Below are 19,618 nucleotides of genomic sequence, written 5' to 3' on the forward strand. Positions count from 1 at the left end.
ACTCTGCAGGTGTACAGAGTGTGTAGGCTGCTCGTCTCAACCAGAGTATCTTGTAATTTCACACAATATTTTTCTATTCATTATTTCCACACAGAATAATATATGGCCATAAGCAGTGGAGATCTGGACTTCCACAACCACTCTCACCAGGGGCATAACTAATTGCAATAAACGCTTTCTATTTCTTCCGTGATCATTGACCAAATGTCACTTCCTAGCACTCCTCTTCTGAATTATCAGAGAACAGTTCATCAACGTTTTCTAAAGACACGTCTATCGACAAAATCGAATGAATAGTTTAGATTTTGGAAATTCGTTGCTAGGTGTTGCTTGTATAATTTACAGTCAGATACTAAACTTTAAACTAATAAAGATTTTGAATATCTGATTACACCATCAGAATCTTCGTGCAAATAATGGTAATATACATATTTATTTTTAAGGTATCATGATTCCTCTGGCTATTATTGATTTCTACATGAACTGTGAAATGTCTGCCATTATGATTCTACAAAGTCCGCATCTTTGGCAGTCCTGACATACAAATCTTCTTCATCGACACAAAGAACAGTCCTCAACACAGCGTCAACATGGAATTCCCAGCCATACGGTCGGCCTGGACCACGCACTGACCAGCTGGGGTGGCTGAGCGGTTCTAGGCGCTACAGTCTGGAACCGCGCGAGCGCTACGGTCGCAGGTTCGAATCCTGCCTCGGGCATGGATGTGTGTGATGTCCTTAGGTTAGTTAGGTTTAAGTAGTTCTAAATTCTAGGGGACTGATGACCTCAGAAGTTAAATCCCATAGTACTCAGAGCCATTTGAACCATTTTAACCATGCGCTGTGCGACCATGCCAACTCAGAACTTAGAATATTATCAGGAATTCACAACTCGCCCATTATTCATCCTCCAGAACTATTTGCAACTCTGAAAGTATCTCATCTTCTCATAAATAGTGTTTCTCATACATTTCAACCTTCATGTCACTATCACCACTGTAACACTGTTTTTTGCAAGGTAAATTGTATTGTGTCCATTGTTGTCTGTTCATACCACTATAGAATGAACAAAATTAATTATTGCATCACAAATTCAGAAAGCTGTACTTTGGGAGTGCATGAAATTAACTTAAGGCAAACGAATAAAAAACATTATAAAATTATCTTAAAGGGGTCAACTTCACTACTCTCAGTGTTAAAGGGGAAATCTGCGAAAAATCGTAATCAGTTGTCTGAAATGAGGTGTTTTTCGGTATAATGGAAGTATATTCTAAATAAATGAACAAAACTCATGAAAGGAAATGTCGCTCCAATCCTTCTGTGAAACACAACTATCACTCAAAAACATAATAGGCTCACTTTGACAGCTCTGGGTGTGCGAGTGTTATATGCTTTAAATTAAGAAACCAGTCATCGAACTTCATTTCTCATAATGCTTTTAGGGGATGTGTGTTATTAATTTATCTTCTTACTTGTACACACTGATGAAGACTACATCTTGCAGGGCGATTAGGAAGAGTCTAAAAAGCTTGTAAGTATTCTATACCGTACAAACCGTCTTAATGGTGTATAATTGAGCGTACCTCTGGTTCTGTCCTAATTTTCCACTTAGCCTTTTTCATTCGTGAACAGCGCATGGGAAGAACGACTGTCGGCAAACCTCCGTATGAGCAACAGCTTTACTGATATTCTTCTCGCGGTAGTTTCGCGAGATGTATGAGCCGTTAATACTCTTAGTACGTACGCTCTTGTAATCTTAATGATAAACCTGTCCATCATGCACAACACCTGTCTTATAGCGACTGCTACTGGAGTTCACTGAACGAGACCGTGGAAAAAAAAAAATGGTTCAAATGGCTCTGAGCACTATGGGACTTAACATCTATGGTCATCAGTCCCCTAGAACTTAGAACTACTTAAACCTAACTAACCTAAGGACAGCACACAACACCCAGCCATCACGAGGCAGAGAAAATCCCTGACCCCGCCGGGAATCGAACCCGGTAACCCGGGCGTGGGAGAGACCGTGGAAAAACGTGCGGCTCTGCTTTGGATATTCTCTATCTCCTGTATTAATACTACATTGGAGTTTTCCTTTTTTCCATTTTCATTCCCATTTCTGGTCAACCCTTCCGGAGTTCAGCAACCCAAATCACACCTATGGTTTCACTTCTACTGTCCATTGTCCCATTGCCCCCCATAATTTTTTCGGTCATTCTGCCTACACTCAGTGAACTCCAGAAAGCTCCGCCCTTTTCAGTCTGATTTCTCCTGATATTATCCTCATTACCGGATACAGTTCTTCCCTAGGTCGTCTCACCAACTTTTCACCACCTCTTTAAGGGTCCTCTGTCTTCCCATGGTCTTCTCACCCATTTTTCGCTATCTCCGTATCGGTCCAGTGTCTTCCCCCGCAGTTTTCGCTGCTTTTTCTTTTGCCGTACGATCTCGTACCAGTACTGTCGTCTCAGTCGTAAATCCAACAGAATTTCTTACCTTTACCTTTTAGTGTTTGGTGCTTGCATACGATGACTTGTTTTTTAATTTGTATACTTTACTGGTCATACTCAAAGCTGAACTCATCGGCTTCTTCACCAGCTGTATTACCCCACCAGCGTCTTCTTGTTATATGATCTTCCATAAACACGAGCACGTATTCTTACAGAGACGGCAACCATGCCACATACCGTCTGGAATTCGACATAGGCGTTTGCGCTTCGTATTGCTCATTAAGGTAGTAACTATCCACTGCAAACCACGGGAGTCCCATACCAAAACATTCAGAAAATATCGCTGAACAACTTCCTAAATTTTGTCGGTGGCTTTCAGGTTCACTCTGTGTGTCTTTTTTTGGCTATCCTCAAGTGTACAATACTGTCACATTTTGTTTATTCATTTTTCTTTTTATTCGAGAAGTTCCCATAATATTATTATGATGGATACTGCGAATGTGGACAACCGTGAGCTGCATAGTGAAATGGCGACTATGAAAATTTCTGCCGGACCGGGATCCAAACGCAAACTTCCCACTTATCGCCAGCGGGCCTATTCTGTACCTTCCGGCCGCTCTGCCGATCCCTCTAGCCAAACGAGGAGCTGTTGTTAGTTCTTCTCTCCCCAACCAATCAAAATCAAGGGGCCGAAGATCCCCCATGCCAAGCCGACACTGGCACGCTATTCTTCGCAGTACCGAAAAGTGTGTTTGGCGTATGTAGTGACGCTCAAATTTCGTAGATTATGTGTTTCAGTGCATGCATAATAACGATAGGTTATTTGACTGTGTTCTGGAAATTGTAATGAATGCCGGATTATGTCGTTTTATTCTCATTCACATTGACATCTTGTTTTGTATTTTACATTCCGGAATATGAGTTAGGAATGGTGTATAGTACCACATTGTCGAAATAAATCTATAAAAACACCCGAAAAATTCTTTAAGAGAGCATCAAAGAATAAGAAGACGCATAGAATGTGGTTGTAACTTGCTCCTAGCTCCTAAATTATGAAGCAGCCTAATTTGCCACATGATACATCAACGAGTCTGGTCTTCAAAACGAAATTTAAAAAGTGCCTTTTCGATAACGTATGGTGAGTGCAGCTACTGAAGTTCGTAGAAGGTTATTACATGCATCTGATGTGTTTCATATAGGGTGATACAGTCGAAAAATACTGTGGTGGGGACCTTTCACCTCTTTATAATGCCGCTAAGGATTCGATCGCGGATAAATACTTGTGACAAGCAAGAGTATAATGACAGCTAGGCTCCTTGAGCCCTGTCTAACCACACACTCAAAAATCGCTACATATCCGGAAAAAATGGTGAATTATTTGTGACGAGAAAAAATATAAATGTCGCTGTGGGTTGTTTCAAGCACAGCAATTTCATCTTTCATTTTTCAAACATACGGAAATCGCGAAATCGAAGACACTCTTTACAAGGAAAGCGCGCACTTACATGTAAATGACAACGAATATTGCAGAAAAATACTTAACTTTCACTAACAAAGTCTTAGAATATGTTACGAAAACAAAGACAAAAAAGTATACCCAACCGGAACCTACGACTTTCAACACTCCAGCACTTAACCACTTTTATATATATAAGAACCTTCCTGCCGCCCAAAGGGAGGGGTAGGGGCAACGTGGGCAAGGGTCGCAACCCGAGGCCTGGCCACCATGTCCTGTTCTCAACCTCCAGGTTCGGCAAGTGAGAAAGAGGAACTTACAGACAAGGAGATATAAGATGATATATATACGTGCGTGTGATAAAGTCCTTCCTTCAAAAATATTCCTGTTCTTCATACCCCCTCTGTATTACCACAGATAAGTCACAGATCTAATTTGTACTAAGATTGCAGTATACGCGAGGTGCCTATTTGCTTCCACCGCCCTGAGTGGAATGCATAAGTTCTAATAAAAGTTCACCATCCAGAAGTCTTCTACAGTTGTTGTTCCCTGCACAGAAAACAGCACGTAGATCATGAATCTTTTATCTTGAGGCTGTAAGAAACTCTTAACGAGGGACTGTTGAACCATTTTGGCGCGATCTGAAGATCACCGAAGTATTTCGTCTGCTTTTTCGTTTAACAGTTGTTTATTATTCTGCTGGTTATTAATACTTGTGAAATAATGGAATGATAGCATGCTATTGAGAGATGCTTCAAATTTGAAATGAAAGTAAACACGCTGTTTAATTTTGCTGATATTAATAACATCCTGGTGCGCAACTTCCGAATGTAGCAGCCAGTCGCGTAGAACGACCACAATTTATACCTGAACATGACATTAGGTATAATGTCATTTTCTATGGCTTCTTCAAATAAATAGGCACCAAGACCGACTTTAGAAGAATCCGTGCTCAGGCAGAAATCTTGTGACAGATCTGGATGAGCTAGTACTGGCGCATTAAGAAGCGCTTCTTTCAAAGAATTGAATTCCAGCTGTGCCTCTTCGTCCCAGTTCCAAATAGTATTTTTTTGCAGTGAGAAAACAAAGTTTTGGTGTTACTAGAATTTATATTTCAGAAAACGACGGTAAAAATTTAAGAAACCTAGAATACTATGGACTTGTTTTTTTGTGGATGGAACTGGAATGGCTCTCATTGCTTCTAATTTTTCAGGATACGGCTGAATGCCTTCAGAAGAAATAATGTGTCCCAAAACCTTCACCTTTGTCCCACCGAATTCAGACTTTTCCAAGTTAACTGTAATTCCAGATTCTACAAAAATTCGTAAGACACTGTTGAGGATGCGATTATGTTGTTCCCATGAAGCTTCTGCTATTAGAATATCGTCTACATATAAGCTGATAGGACATTTTAAGAACTCAGGTAATATGGAATTTAGCCCACGAATGAATGCTGCCGAAGAAATGTTCAAACCAAAAGGAAGTTTCCGAAATTGAAAACAAACGTCGAAACAAAGAAAAGCTGTGTATTTCCTACATTCTGGATGAAGTTCGATCTGATAAAAGCTGGATCTAAGCTCAATAGAGGACAACTCTTTTACACCATTAAAATTTTGAAGAAGTTCTTCCAACGTTTGAGGCCTGTTTGTTTCAGGAATGATGATAGTATTGATTTGTCTCGAATCTTGGGCAAGCCTGATCGATCCATTTTTCTTCTCAACAACAGTAATGGAATGTTGTACGAGCTTACTGCAGGCTCATTAACTCCCTCGTCAAGCATAGATTGTATTTCTGTTCTAACACGGTCCCGATAATGTGCCAGAATTACATATGGTCTAACACAAGATTTAGTGTGCTCACGAACAAGAAACTGGTATTGACATCCCTAGATTGCTCCTGTTTTGTGAGTCAAGACTGTGGAATGTACTTGTAAAATGACAAAAAGGTCCTGCCTATCAGTGTCATTACAGTTCTCAGTTGTTTGAATTTTATTCTGAATTAAGTCGTTAGTTTAAAATACGTCGTCGATATCATCTCTGTCAATACTCTCAGAGTGATTGATGGTGTCAATTTCCGTCGAAAGTTCCGAACTATTGTCTTCAAATGGTTCAAAAGGCTCTGAGCACTATGGGACTTAACATCTGGCGTCATCAGTCCCCTAGAACTTAGAACTACTTAAACCTAACTAACCTAAGGACATCACACGCAACCATGCCCGAGGCAGGATTCGAACCTGCGACCGTAGCGGTCACGCGGTTCCAGACTGAAGCGCCTAGAACCGCACGGCCACATCGGCCGGCAACTATTGTCTAACAAGAGGTAAAGCTGATTAATTTCCTCGTCATGGGTTGAGAGCCAATATTCAAATTGCAAAGCTATTGACTTATCTTCTTTCTCTAAATTTATTTCAGTGTCGTGAAAGTTCAAAGTTGCTTTGTATTCTTTCAAAAAGTCTACTCCCAATATAATTTCTGTCGACAGAAATGGAACGATAAGAAGGTTCATAGCGAATCTGTGACTTTGACAAAAGAAATCCAAGTTAGTTTACTGGCGTTCATCTACACCTTTTCCAAAAACTGCACCTTTTAATTTAATCCTACGTAAAGGAAGAGTAGGGTAATCGTTCGATTTGTTGCATTTGCTAGAAGCTGTTTCACTAGTTACTGAAATGGGGCTGCCAAAGTCAAGTATTACCGTACATTTTACATCATTTACTGTAATGTGTATTACAGGATATGCGACGTTTTTCTGTTTTACCTCGTGTTCCTGGAGTAAGGTGTCCCTAACGTCTTCCATATTTACGTAATTAATAGCCACGGCAGCTACGTCGTCAGCTTCATAAGTACATTTTGTGGTTGCCAGCGGTGTGTCATTGTCTACTGTCTCTTTGCTGTCGCACGTCGTTATTGGGATTTGGAGATCTAACTTCTACAATTTCAACTTGTCGAGGGGGCCCTGCCCTGTTTGAATCCCGCCAGTTCTGATTAAATTCTTGTCTGTTGTTAAGATTATATCGTCTGTCGTCATGTCAGTAGTTTCTGTAATTTCTTTCTTGTCGGTCACGTGGTGGGCAATTTCTCCCTGAGTTGCAACTGCGCGATCAGCTGTTGCGTCTGAAATTATTTTGTCTCCCTTGATAATAATAGCTCTGGTTCCCATATTGTATGTTTCCATGAGTGTCTCTGTCATAGTCATTTCTGCGGAGAGGTGATCTTTCCCTGTAATTATTATAACTCTTCCAACGGTTGTCATACGGATGGTGTCTGCTTTGGTCACTATTTGCGTTATGAAAGTAGTCTTGTCGTGTCCAGTTATTATTTCTGTCGTCACGAAATTGTGACGGATGTGACCTGTAATTGTTGTGTTCCTGTCTTCGCATTCCGCGACTGTCAGTGTCAATTTCCCATTCTTGCAACAGTCCCTGAAAAGCTTCGATGTCGTCTTCGCAACTTCCTGCCAAAATAATATGTCTTAAATGTTCTGGCAATTTAATTAAACAAATGCGGATGAGTTCTGATGAGCTGTATGGGTTTCACAGGTACTGATTCTTGTGCAACATGTCTTCAAATATTTGACAAGACTGGAAAATTCCGATTGTTCAAAGTGTTTCATCATTATGACGCTATGCTTTACTCGGTCTTGAGTAGCCAATATGCTGAGAGGAAGGCATGATAAAATTCTCCTTCACTGTGACAATCGCGAATGATCGAACGCATACGTAAAACAGGTTCATTTTCCAAATAGCCAAACATAAATTCCAGTATGGGCTCTTATGACCAGTTGGGAGGAAAACAGTGAGAGAATTGACGAAGCCACACTTGTGGATGAATGTCGTTGCCAGAATTCTTAAATGATTTGAAGTTACGTGTAGTAATAAATAGCTTATAGTCAAAATCATCATGTCAGTGAATCGCATATCGGTCATTGTAACGTCGTGTCGGCGGTTCCATCTCAAAATTCAGTGCACCCTGCCTGTATCTTTCATAATTTCCGAAATATCCTATGTGGTCATTTGTGGCTTTTTCGTATTTCTAAATCCTTCTTCCCGTATTGGAGCACGACTGTCCTCTGAAATATGTAATTCTTGTATTTCTTGTGCCAACTGATCTTGTACTTCCCGGATTTCTCTTTTGTGTTGCGTATTAATTTGGTTCTGATTTTGTTTGAATTTCCTAATTTGTTCGTCGTCTTCTGTGTCAGTAAAGGCTACCGTTCTTGTGTCATTCAGATCATCATCTACCTTCGTAGATAAATTATTTAACTGATCCGAAAGTTCGACTACTTTATCTGATAATGAACTGATTTCCTCCGCGTGTCTTTCTGAATCAAGTTTCAGAGTGTCCATTTGTGTTGAAAGCGTATTTACTGCGTCCTTTAAGTTTTCTTGAGTTTTTTGCAAGTTGCGTAACCGAAACGGTAGATGCAACTGAGTCAATTTTAGCTTGCAAAGTGTCGTGATTTTCATGAACAATAGTTTGCTGTTCTTTTATGGCTGCTTCGTGGTTCTGTAACGCATTTTCTTGACGCAAATAAATAGGTTGAAAATGCTCACAAATTGGTGTTTTTACGTCAATACAGACTTTTTGACATTTCGATTCGATTTTAAGTAATTCAGCAGTTAAATCTTCACGTGTTTGTTCACGCGTTTACTCAGTTGTGTTTAACTTTTGAAGATTTTGTTCCATTGGGTCTAACTTTTGTGGCTGTTGCTGTTTTCGTTCCTAATTTTGTTCCATTTGTTGCTATGATTGTTTTTGATTTTGTTCCATTGCGTCCAACTTTTGAAACTCTTGTCCCATTTGTTGTATTAATTGTAATATCAATGCACTGATGTCTGAAACATGTTCCTCTGTATGAAACTTCCTGGCAGATTAAAACTGTGTGCCCGACCGAGACTCGAACTCGGGACCTTTGCCTTTCGCGGGCAAGTGCTGTACCCCGCGAAAGGCAAAGGTCCCGAGTTCGAGTCTCTGTTGGGCACACAGTTTTAATCTGCCAGAAAGTTTCATATCAGCGCACACTCTGCTGCAGAGTGAAAATCTCATTCATGTTCCTCTGTACTTCGGCAGTGCATTTGCACCGGCTACATTCGCATTTTGAAAAGCAGAAAATGTGTCTTGTCTTGACTGAGAAACGGGTAGTGACGCAAAACCTGAATCTACAGTATTTGCAAGATTGTGTCCTGTCATTTCGGATTCGTGGGGCGCGCTGTTGCCGACCGATCGATTGACAATACTACCCTGTTCACGAGCTGTTTCACTGTCTACACCATTATTTATTTCCTGCTCTATTTCCCTATGCACAGTTACCAAATTACTATTCTGAATACTTGTTATTTCATTACACGGTGGCGCTAACACACTACTCTCGTCTTCACTCTCATTTCTCAGTTTATTTTGCAGCCTAGTGCTACGTTTTTCACATGCCATAATTGTCAAAATATTTCACAGGATAACACAGAAAAGCACAATTTGAAGAGCAAAATAAGAAAACACATTAACATATCACTGGAAATAATATCTAATTAATTGCAAGCAAGGCTGCGAAATATTTGGTGCAAATCTACATGCATGCCACAACTGTTTTACCATACAACAATGAAAAACTACAACTACAAAGGAAATTCTCTCTACAATTACGCGCTAGCTATAAGCAATAACTAAACTAATTACTCAAACTACAAGAAAAAATGAGAATATCCCAGTTAGGTATCCTCGGCTAAGGGTCGACATATGGAACTTCCCCTTCGAAAATTAAGAATGACTGTGCTGGCGAACTTCTACGTTATTTGATATTCAAACAGTTAAGCAAAACTGAACGTACTCAGACAGTTCTCTCTTTACTTATTCTGATCATCACTAAACTGACACACAATATTTTTTAAAGCAACGCAATCTGACTTTCGATAATCCCTATATCAATTCATGACATCGAGTCTTACAGATTTTCTTTTTCTCACCTACACACGTCCAGATCGTCCGCTCTCAAAACTCTGGCATCTCTCTCCCCACATCCACTACTGGTGGCGGCTCACCTCCAACTGCCCAACGCTAAGCGCTGTTCCAATTCAACAGCCTACTAACACTACACAAGCGAATAGTCCAACAATGAGTCCAACCAGCCACAGACTGCACACAGCGCAGTCAGCGATTTTCATACAGAACACGGCGTGCCGTTACCAACATAAAAACGTAAACAGTCTACTTACAAGCTCCACACCTATATGCGTGGCGCTCGATTTGCGGACGTTAAGGCAGCTGCCAGAAGTTTCGCCGTTGGTGGTAACCCAGCCCAGTGGCACCTTGCCACCAGCACCGCTACGAAGAACGATGACGACACCGTCGGCATAAGCAGGGCAGCTGAACATCCCAGAGAGGCGCTGTCAGAGGCAGCAAAGCGGAGGTTCCATGGAAAAAGCATACAATAATACAGAGAGCGGGTAACCTTGATGCCCTGACCGACAGATCAAGATGGGAGGAGTGAGACAGTCATTGTAGATTACGCAAGACGTAGCTCCACGAAGGAGAAACATTACGACAGCTATAGCAGTATCAGGCTATCCCATATCGCAGAGCGCTCCTTACAGGTAGTCGTGATCGACCCGATCGAACGCCTGGCTGAAGTCACGAGCTGCCAAAATACCAGGCGTAAGACGAGAGTGAGCAAGAGCGATTATGTCCCCATAGCGACAAAGGGCAGTGCGGATGATATTGGCACCTCGCAAAGAAGTCTGATCGGATTAACCCACGTACCGAGCCGTCCGTTTAAGCTGCGCAGCCTACAGCTGGGTAAAGATCTTTTTGAAGCTGTTGAGTAACGTCAAAAAGAGGTAATCGCATATCCGTGAGCTACCCCAAGGATTGTGATTGAGAACGAAGAAACCATCTTGGAAACCGTCTGGAATCGGTGTGACAGGTGACATAAGACGCTGACAAATTTCCCTCCACAGTGACACCAGAAGGGGATGCAATATCCGATAAAACTCCAGTGGGAGACCAGCAGGGCCAGGCGACCTATTGGTGAAACCGTCCAGGATAGCATCATGAACTTCGTCTTCTGTGACGTTTGCAAGCAGATCCATGGGAACCGAATAAAGGACAGTCTGGAGACAGCAGTAATGTCTTCAGGGTGGTGATGTTGTTCGGAGCACACCATAATATAATGTTCATAGAGGGCAGACCCTATATCCCGTTTGGTATGAAAACGGCGTCCATCGTCGGTCGTAATAACTTTAATCAAAGTCCTGCGACGTTGTCGTCGTTTCGCTATCACATTAAAAACACAGATGGACGCACATGCACTAAGTCATCGTGTGTGCACGCCCTGACCAAAACTCCTTCAAGGTGGGATGTGAGAGAGGGATGTTACCTGTGCCTTGGCACGATTTACCATCACCTGACGCTCTGGCGATTGCCGCATCCTAGTACATTCCCAGAGAATGGTGGAACAGAATTCCTGAGTTCGTCGCCGCCACACGGGAACCTCGCTTCCGTAATCAATCAAGGCCTTGTGGAGGGCAGGCCTTGCACGGAGCACCCAGCACGATAGCGCAGACTGATAGGCATCACGTCATCGACGACAAGTTGTCCACGTGGTCTTCATGAGCTGCCGGCATTCTGGTTCTGTTTCCCTGGTCCAAGGCCGCGCCAAACCCTTTTACGGCAGAGATTGATAGCACAGATAGATGCGTCATGGTCAGAGAACACAATAAGCCAGAGTTCGGCAGCCTGCACTCCACTGACAATATCGCGGGAGATGTAAACACGATCGAGATGGCTGGAAGAATGGCTAGTGAAATGCATAAACCTCGGACGATCGCCATGAACATGCTGTCAACAATCCACATGCCTGAGGTGGTGGAGAACTGTCGCTAGCGCCGTGCACAGAGAGTGACGTGGTAGTTGGTCTTCGGGTGCGTGGATGCAGTTGAAAACCCTTCCCATGATCAAAGCATCCTGCCGACCCAGGACAGGAGGCGTGACTTTCTGACGAGAAGATGGAACGTTCATGGCGGCGACCTGAAGCAGATGGCGCACAGACATCGACGATCCTGACGCCACAAAACGTGAGAGTCACACCTCTTGCATCAGGGAGATACGCAAATGCACCAGCGAGGATACTGTCATGTAAGAGGAGCGCCACCTCATTACCAGTAGGGGAAGCATCAGAAACATCTACTGTAAAACCATGGGGAACACAGGAAGTTACAACGTGCATCCCCTGATGGACAGCAAAACCTGCAGCGTACAACATGTCATGGAGTAAACAGAGATTGTGATTTAAGCGAATTTTATTGACATTTATCATGCCTATGCGATAAGTCTGGAAAGCTGCTATCGCCAGGAAGACAGGCGATTCAAACATGGGGGCAGCACACGGAACTTCCTGTTAGGTCCACATGGAAGGGCACATTACTGTGATGAGGAGGGAGCCGTCCCCACCAAGGGAGCTCCATCGCTCTATATACCTCGAGAATGTCCTATCTCAGCATCGATGTCAGTCGGCCAGGAGACAGATGTGTATCACCAGGCTGGTTCAGTGGAACACTATCAGAGGTGCGCCGACAGGAAGCGTCAGACAGAGAATGGGAGGCAACCACATGAGATGCAGGTGGGGGAAGGTCGGTGTCCGTAGGTGGACGCTATCTGGAGATGGAGGTGGGGAAGGACGGTTCGTCGTCAGGTGTCAGGGCGTCAGAGGGCAGAGCACCATCAGTAACTGGGTCGTCATCCGGTGCACACATGCGATGGAGGCTGTCATCAGAAATGGTACGGCGTGGTCTCTTCCGTTTCCCCAGCGACTGTTTCTTCCTAATATGCTATTCCGTGTCACATGGCGGGCGGTTATCTTCCGAAATGTGGCCAGGTGGTAGAAAAGCGGAGGTCGGTACAGCTCCATGATCAACAACCATGGGGTCGGGACAGAGAGCTTGTGCCTCCTGACGGCCATCGTTCATTTGTATTGCCTCCAGCAGGAGTGCAGGATAGACAGGCAAAACGTCCGTAGCGTCCTCGAGAATAGTCGACGCTGATACCGAATTGTTCAGAGGGGCCGCAGCAGGCAGTCTCACGCAGATGCTTAAGATAGAGGAAGAGCTAGGGGTCTGACTTGCGTCTGAACCATTCTACGTCGGAGACATTCAGAAAGGACATGGCCTTCCTCGTCACGACCTGAACAGGTGCGCTGCTGCCCTTCGTACACGACAACAGCCTTGCAGCCATCAATAACCAAGTAGAAAGGCACGTGTTCCTATACCTAAATTTTTATCTGACGGACACCTTTGAGGACACGGTTTGTTCCGAACATCTTCGACGTTTCAGCAAAATGATGTCGACTTTGCCATAAGGTTTAAAGGCGGCCACCACAACATCAGACGGTACCTCAAAAGGAAGTTCAAACACCCACAAAGCTCGGAGGCCAAAACCATCATGATCAAGCATGACAGTCCCTGTATATCTGTCAGAGTACCGGAACTGGAGAGCGTTAGCCTGGCGCCACACAACGTCGGGGCACAGCTCGTCATCCGCCAGCTTTATGTACACAGTAGTACTGATGATCGAAGAATGGATTCCGAGAAAATCTTGTGACGGGAGACGCATAACATCCCGTGTAAAACGTTTTACTTCATACCGCTTCTGTCGTTCGTGATCCAAAGGAAAATTTAATTTAATTATGGTTTGTCGGTAAGTAAACGCCATGACGCTTGATGAAGCCGGACTCTGAGACAAGCCGCTACGCAGAGCCGGCCTGAGTGGGCGTGCGGTTCTAGGCGCTACAGTCTGGAACCGAGCCACCGCTACCGTCGCAGGTTCGAATCCCGCCCCAGGCATGGATGTGTGTGATGTCCTTAGGTTAGTTAGGTTTAATTAGTTCTAAGTTCTAGGCGACTGATTACCTCAGCAGTGAGCATAGTGCTCAGAGCCATTTGAACCATTTGAACCGCTACGCGGGCCGGCCGAAGTGGCCGTGCGGTTAAAGGCGCTAGAGTCTGGAACCGCAGGACCGCTACGGTCGCAGGTTCGAATCCTGCCTCGGGCATGGATGTTTGTGATGTCTTTAGGTTAGTCAGGTTTAACTAGTTCTAAGTTCTAGGGGACTAATGACCTCAGCAGTTGAGTCCCATAGTGCTCAGAGCCATTTGAACCATTTTTGAACCGCTACGCGGAAGTAAACAAACGAGCGCTCGCTCGCAAGCAGAACAAGAGGCAAGAGGCAAACAAGGCGTGTGCACCTTTCCACTGCCGAAGGCAGACAGAGCACCACTTGATGACGACAACTAATACGCACTGATTGCTCTGCTCCTGCTGATTTTAATGGAGAAGGATGCAGGATGACTTCGTTGCCAAAGTATGCAGGCATAATGCATGAAATTTTGTAACGTCTCCACTATCAGAAAATTCCTTTCTGTCATTATTTAAAAGTTGTAATCACATTTAGATAACTAATATCTAGACCATTTAGGGGTAAAAAGTACCCAAAGTCATTAGTAATTTCAGATAATACTTATGTAGTATACGTAAGCAGAGCTGACGTATTGAAAATTTAATGATTTTCAATTCTTAAAAAACATAAAAATAACATAGATTATGTGAGGAGAGTGAAGGAAAATGTTTTTTGATTTTATAATCATTCACAGTTACAACAATACAAAGCATACTTCTAACAAGTCGCTTTCCACTCAGATGCATTTTGAGGACTCTTCGCTGCGCGAGATTAGCCGAGCGGTCTTAGCCGGTGTCCGAGCTGTTCTAGGCGCTACAGGCTGGAACCGCGCCACCGCTACGGTAGCAGGTTCGAATCCTGCCTCGGGCAGGTTAGTTAGGTGTAACTAGTTCTAAGTTCTAGGGGACTGATGACCCCAGAAGTTAAGTCCCATAGTGCTCAGAGCCATTTGAACCATTTTTTGGTCTTAGGCGCTACAGTCATGACTGTGCGGCTGATCCCGGCGGAGGTTCGAGTCCTCCTTCGGTCATGGGTGTGTGTGTTTCTCCTTAGGATCATTTAGGTTAATTAGTGTGTAAGCTTAGGGACTGATGACCTTAGCAGTTAAGTCCCATAAGATTTCACACACATTAGAACCTTTTTGAGGACTCTTCAGTAAAGCATAATGACTAAATCCGAAACTAAAAGAGATCAATATTTCTGAAATAACAAATTGTAACTGTAAACAAATCACACACAAGCGAACGAGAGGCCATACTGAAACCTAACTACCTCCTGTTACAGTTGCCGAAAAATCGGTGGGCGGAACGATCGGTAACAGGTCTCAGGAGCTTACAGAATAGCAGCTTCCACTAACGAACCGAAAATGACGTAAATAGCGACGCTAACCTGTCACACAGGTCGATATGAACGATACACAATAGTGTACCAGCTGTCGTCTTACCATTAGCCTATCTGAGCAGGACTCACTGCTTGGCCAAAACTTCCATATGTCGTCAACCATGTCTCTACAACCTGCAGTCGTACATCTATTATGTATATTTACGTACAGGAAAGGTATTTTAAATGAAAGTACCTTGTCCGGTTTCGGCGTATAAATACGATATTGCACAGGCTGTGTAGCCGCGCGGGATTAGCCGAGCGGTCTAAGGCGCTGCAGTCATGGACTGTGCGGCGGGGTCCCGGCGGAGGCTCGAGTCCTCCCTCGGGTAAGGGTGAGTGTGTTTGTCCTTAGGATAATTTAGGTTAAGCAGTGTGTAAGCTTAGGGACTGATGACCTTAGCAGTTAAATCCCATAAGATTTCACATACATTTTTGAACAGGCTGTGTATTCAGAAGTACGATGCAAAGTTCCTTCTGACATGCAAAACGAATCAAAATATTATGTGACGGTTTTCCAGGAGTGTAATCGAAGTGCAGCCTCTAATCTAGGTTGCAACAGCGTTGCCACTTCGGATGCGGGCATTCCTGGAGAGAGATGAGCTTGCTCGCGGCAGCTGCTGCTTTTAATAGCTAGCCGCCAGACGACACTATTACTCATGTTTTGTGCATGTTGTAACCACTTGAACACTCTTACCTGAGGGCGCCATGTCGGTGTAGGATGGTAGTGTATGCAACGAAACGTGTGGAAGATAAGCCCGTGCGCCAACTGTTTGTTAATCCTTGTCCGCCAGTACCCCTAGGTTCCCAACTGCTTGCGGGTAGGCACACGAGTTGAAACAGCCTACTCTAACCTGTGACCAGGTGATACGAAACGCTGATTTTTTGCGACACAGTAAGTAATTGTAAGTTAAATTTTATACATCAAATAATTGTTGCGTGAAACCCGTCCAAACTGTAAGTAAAAGTAAATGAAAAATCCAGGAAAAACTGTACACTATAGACGACCTTAATATAAATGTCGAAATGCATCTGGGACGTAAATAAAGATTATATTGCAGCAAAGAAAGCATTTCGTGGTTAACATTTAATTGTTCGGTGTGGAAGAAGCCTACACAAACTATCTACATCTACATCTAAATCATACTCCACAAGCCACTTAACAGTATGTGGCAGAGGGTACTTCTGGTACACTAACTGATCTCCCATTCCGTTTCACTCTTGAATAGAGTGTGTGAAAAAAGATTGTAGGTAAGCCCTAATTGTCTGTTTTTCTCGTCGAGGTTACATCGTAAGTAGTATGCGGGGGGAATTATTATGTTTCCGACTCTTCTGGGAAACTGCTCACTCGAAATTTCAGTAGCGTACCTTTCCACGATGCTCAACACCTCTCTTCTAACGTCTGCCACTAGAGTTTGTTGAGCATCTCCGTAACGCTCTTGTACCAATTAAATGAACACGTGTCGAAACCCATCGCTCTTCGCTGGATATTCTCTAACTCTTCTATCAGTCCTACGTGGTAAGGATCACTGACTGATAAATAATACTTATAAATCTCTTGAACTCGGGGCTTGTAAGCCAGTTCAAAAATGATTCAAATGGCTCTGAGCACTATGAGACTTAACAGCGGAGGTCATCAGTCCCCTAGAACTTAGAATTGCTTAAATTTAACGAAACTGAGGACATCACACACATCCATGCCCGAGGCAGGATGCGAACCTGCGACCGTAGCGGTCGCGCGGTTCCAGACTGAAGCGCCTAGAACCGCTAAGCCACTCCGGCCGGCGTAAGCCATTTCTTTCGTTAATGAGCTACATTTACTCAAGAGTATTTCGCTGAACCTCTACCCGTGATCTGCTTTCCTTAGAACTTATTTTATGTGGTCATTCCACTTTGGGCGCTCTGGATGGTTCCTAGATATTTTATCGTCGATAAACTTCGGTGATCTGACGGAAACTGGTGTTACCACTGCGGTAAGGCCGATGGCCAGTCCTCTGTAGGCAATTGTCCAAATCGACACTGGCTTGTGGCGTTGCTACTTTCTTATAGAGTCCAGCTTCAACTGAGAACAGTCTTAAAGAGCTTCCATTCATACTTCCTTGGGGTACTCGGGAAGTGATCTTTACATCTATCGATTTTGTTCTGTCAAAGACGACGTGTTGAGTTCTGTCTTCAAGGAAGTCTTGTGCAGCATCAAATCTGGTCCAATTATAGTTGCGCTCGTATTATTGTCTGTAAACGGCAGTGCGAGACGTTTACAAATGCCTTCCTGAAGTCAAGGAACATGGTGTTAACCCATGCTCCCTTGTCTACACTGCTATGGATCCCGTGGAGAAACAGAGTGAGCTTACTTTCGCAAGACTTCTGATTGTGAAATCCATGTTGATTCATATGGATGTGATTTTCGTTCTCCAAAGACGTTGTAATTCTTTAGCATGAAAGATATTCCATAATTCCACAACTTCTTGGCGTCAACGATATAATCTTATATTTATGTGCATATATTCTACGACCCCTCTTGAAAACGGCATTGACCTGCACTTTTTCACTGTCACTAGGTACCCTGCGTTATTACAGTAACCTACGATAAACTATAGACAGAAGAGCACCAAGTTCGTTCGCATAACCTTTGCAGATTCTTATAGGGAGCTCATCCGGTGCTGCTGCCTTTCCACCGCTAAGCGATTGTACTTGCTTTTTTATTCCGCTATCGGTTATCTCAATATGTGACACAATTCGCCGTTGGTACGATGATTTAAAGGAGAGACTGTGTTACGATATTCCGCATTGAAACAGTTTGTGTGAATGTGTGTGACATCTTATGGGACTTAACTGCGAAGGTCATCAGTCCCTAAGCTTACACACTGCTTAACCTAAATTACCCTAAGGACAAACACACACACCCATGCCCGAGGGAGGACTCGAACCTCTGCCGGGACCAGCCGCACAGTACATGACTGCAGCGCCTCAGACCGCTCGGCTAATCCCGCGCGGCGAAACAGATTCGGAAGTCCAAATTCAGTATTTCAGACCTCTCTCTGGTATCTCCAGTTTCGATGCTACTATGGTGCAAATGGCTCAGAGCACTATGGGACTAAACTGCTGAGGTCATCAGTCCCATAGAACTTAGAACTACTTAGACCTAAGTAACCTAAGGACATCACACACATCCATGCCCGAGGCAGGTTTCGAACCTGCGACCGTAGCGGTCGCGCAGTTCCAGACTGTGCTATTATGCTCACTGAATGAGTGAATGGAGGATTTCGAACCGCTTACTAATTTTGTATGAGGCCAAAACCAAAACCTCTCAGAAATTTTACTCAGATCGCTTTCCAAAATTCGACTTTCAAAGTCACTAAACACTTTCGTAATAGCTTTCCTTACGCTCATTTTCTCTTGTTTCAGCTTTAGTTTGTCAGCTAGATTTCGACTTCTCTCGAATCGGCGATGAAGCTCTCTTAGTTTATGTAGCAGTTTCTAAGACGAGTACTAAAACGCGGTAGGTCTGTTCCACCCCTTATGGCCTTGCCCTAAACTTACTTGTCTCGATTACGTTGTGGAGTGGCTCCTTTGCACCTTCTTCCGTCTTACTTTATAGTGAACAAAATTGGTGTCGCTCACTAAGACAGACTCTGAGCAGCTGTCGTGTTCCGCAGCGGTGGACCCTTGCCTGCGGCTGGAGTGCGGGCCGTGGGCTCAGTGCCAGATGGCGTCGGGAGTGGCGTCGTGCGTGTGCCTGCCCTGCCCGGCTCACCACAACTCGCGCGGCCCCGTCTGCGGCTCGGACGGCCGCGACTACGACTCCGAGTGCCAGCTGCGCGCCGCCGCCTGCCGCCAAGGCCTCGACGACCTCTATCTGCGACACCGCGGCACATGTGGTCAGTAGCCTCATTCAGTTTGCCTGCAGCACTATCCAAAGTTTGTTTTCTGAGTTGGAAAGGAAACTTTACTACATTACGCATTTTTTGTTCTTATTTCACGATTAGAAGTGGTTACTACCAGAATGATACTTTTAAAATTGTTGTTTGTAACGTTACTACATTTGCTGCTGGTTGTCAATATTTCCCTTTACTTACGTCTGCATCTACATCTACACTACACGATCACTGTGTAACTCACAATTAAGCGTCTGACAGAGGGTTCATAGAACCACCTCCAAGTAATACCGGGTGATCAAAAAGTCAGTATAAATTTGAAAACTGAATAAATCACGAAATAATCTAGATAGAGAGGTACTCATTTGGATGACTTCACACTTTCCATTAGTTAGAGTCGATTGACACATTTTGCACCATACAGATACAGGGTGTTTCAAAAATGACCGGTATATTTGAAACGGCAATAAAAACTAAACGAGCAGCGATAGAAATACACAGTTTGTTGCGATATGC

The 19,618-nt window shown here is 43.8% G+C and overlaps 1 protein-coding gene across 1 annotated transcript in view; it reads left to right on the plus strand.

The window, feature by feature from the left end:
• The window catches only part of LOC126471201 (agrin-like), a 186,225-nt gene that overhangs the window by 73,640 nt on the left and 92,967 nt on the right, over positions 1-19,618 (plus strand). The window contains exon 2 of the mRNA XM_050099314.1: positions 18,884-19,105. Coding sequence (XP_049955271.1) covers positions 18,884-19,105 — 222 coding nt within the window. The remainder of the gene's footprint in view (positions 1-18,883; positions 19,106-19,618) is intronic.

Source organism: Schistocerca serialis, chromosome 3 (assembly GCF_023864345.2).
Source record: "Schistocerca serialis cubense isolate TAMUIC-IGC-003099 chromosome 3, iqSchSeri2.2, whole genome shotgun sequence".
Taxonomy (NCBI): Eukaryota; Metazoa; Arthropoda; class Insecta; order Orthoptera; family Acrididae; genus Schistocerca; species Schistocerca serialis.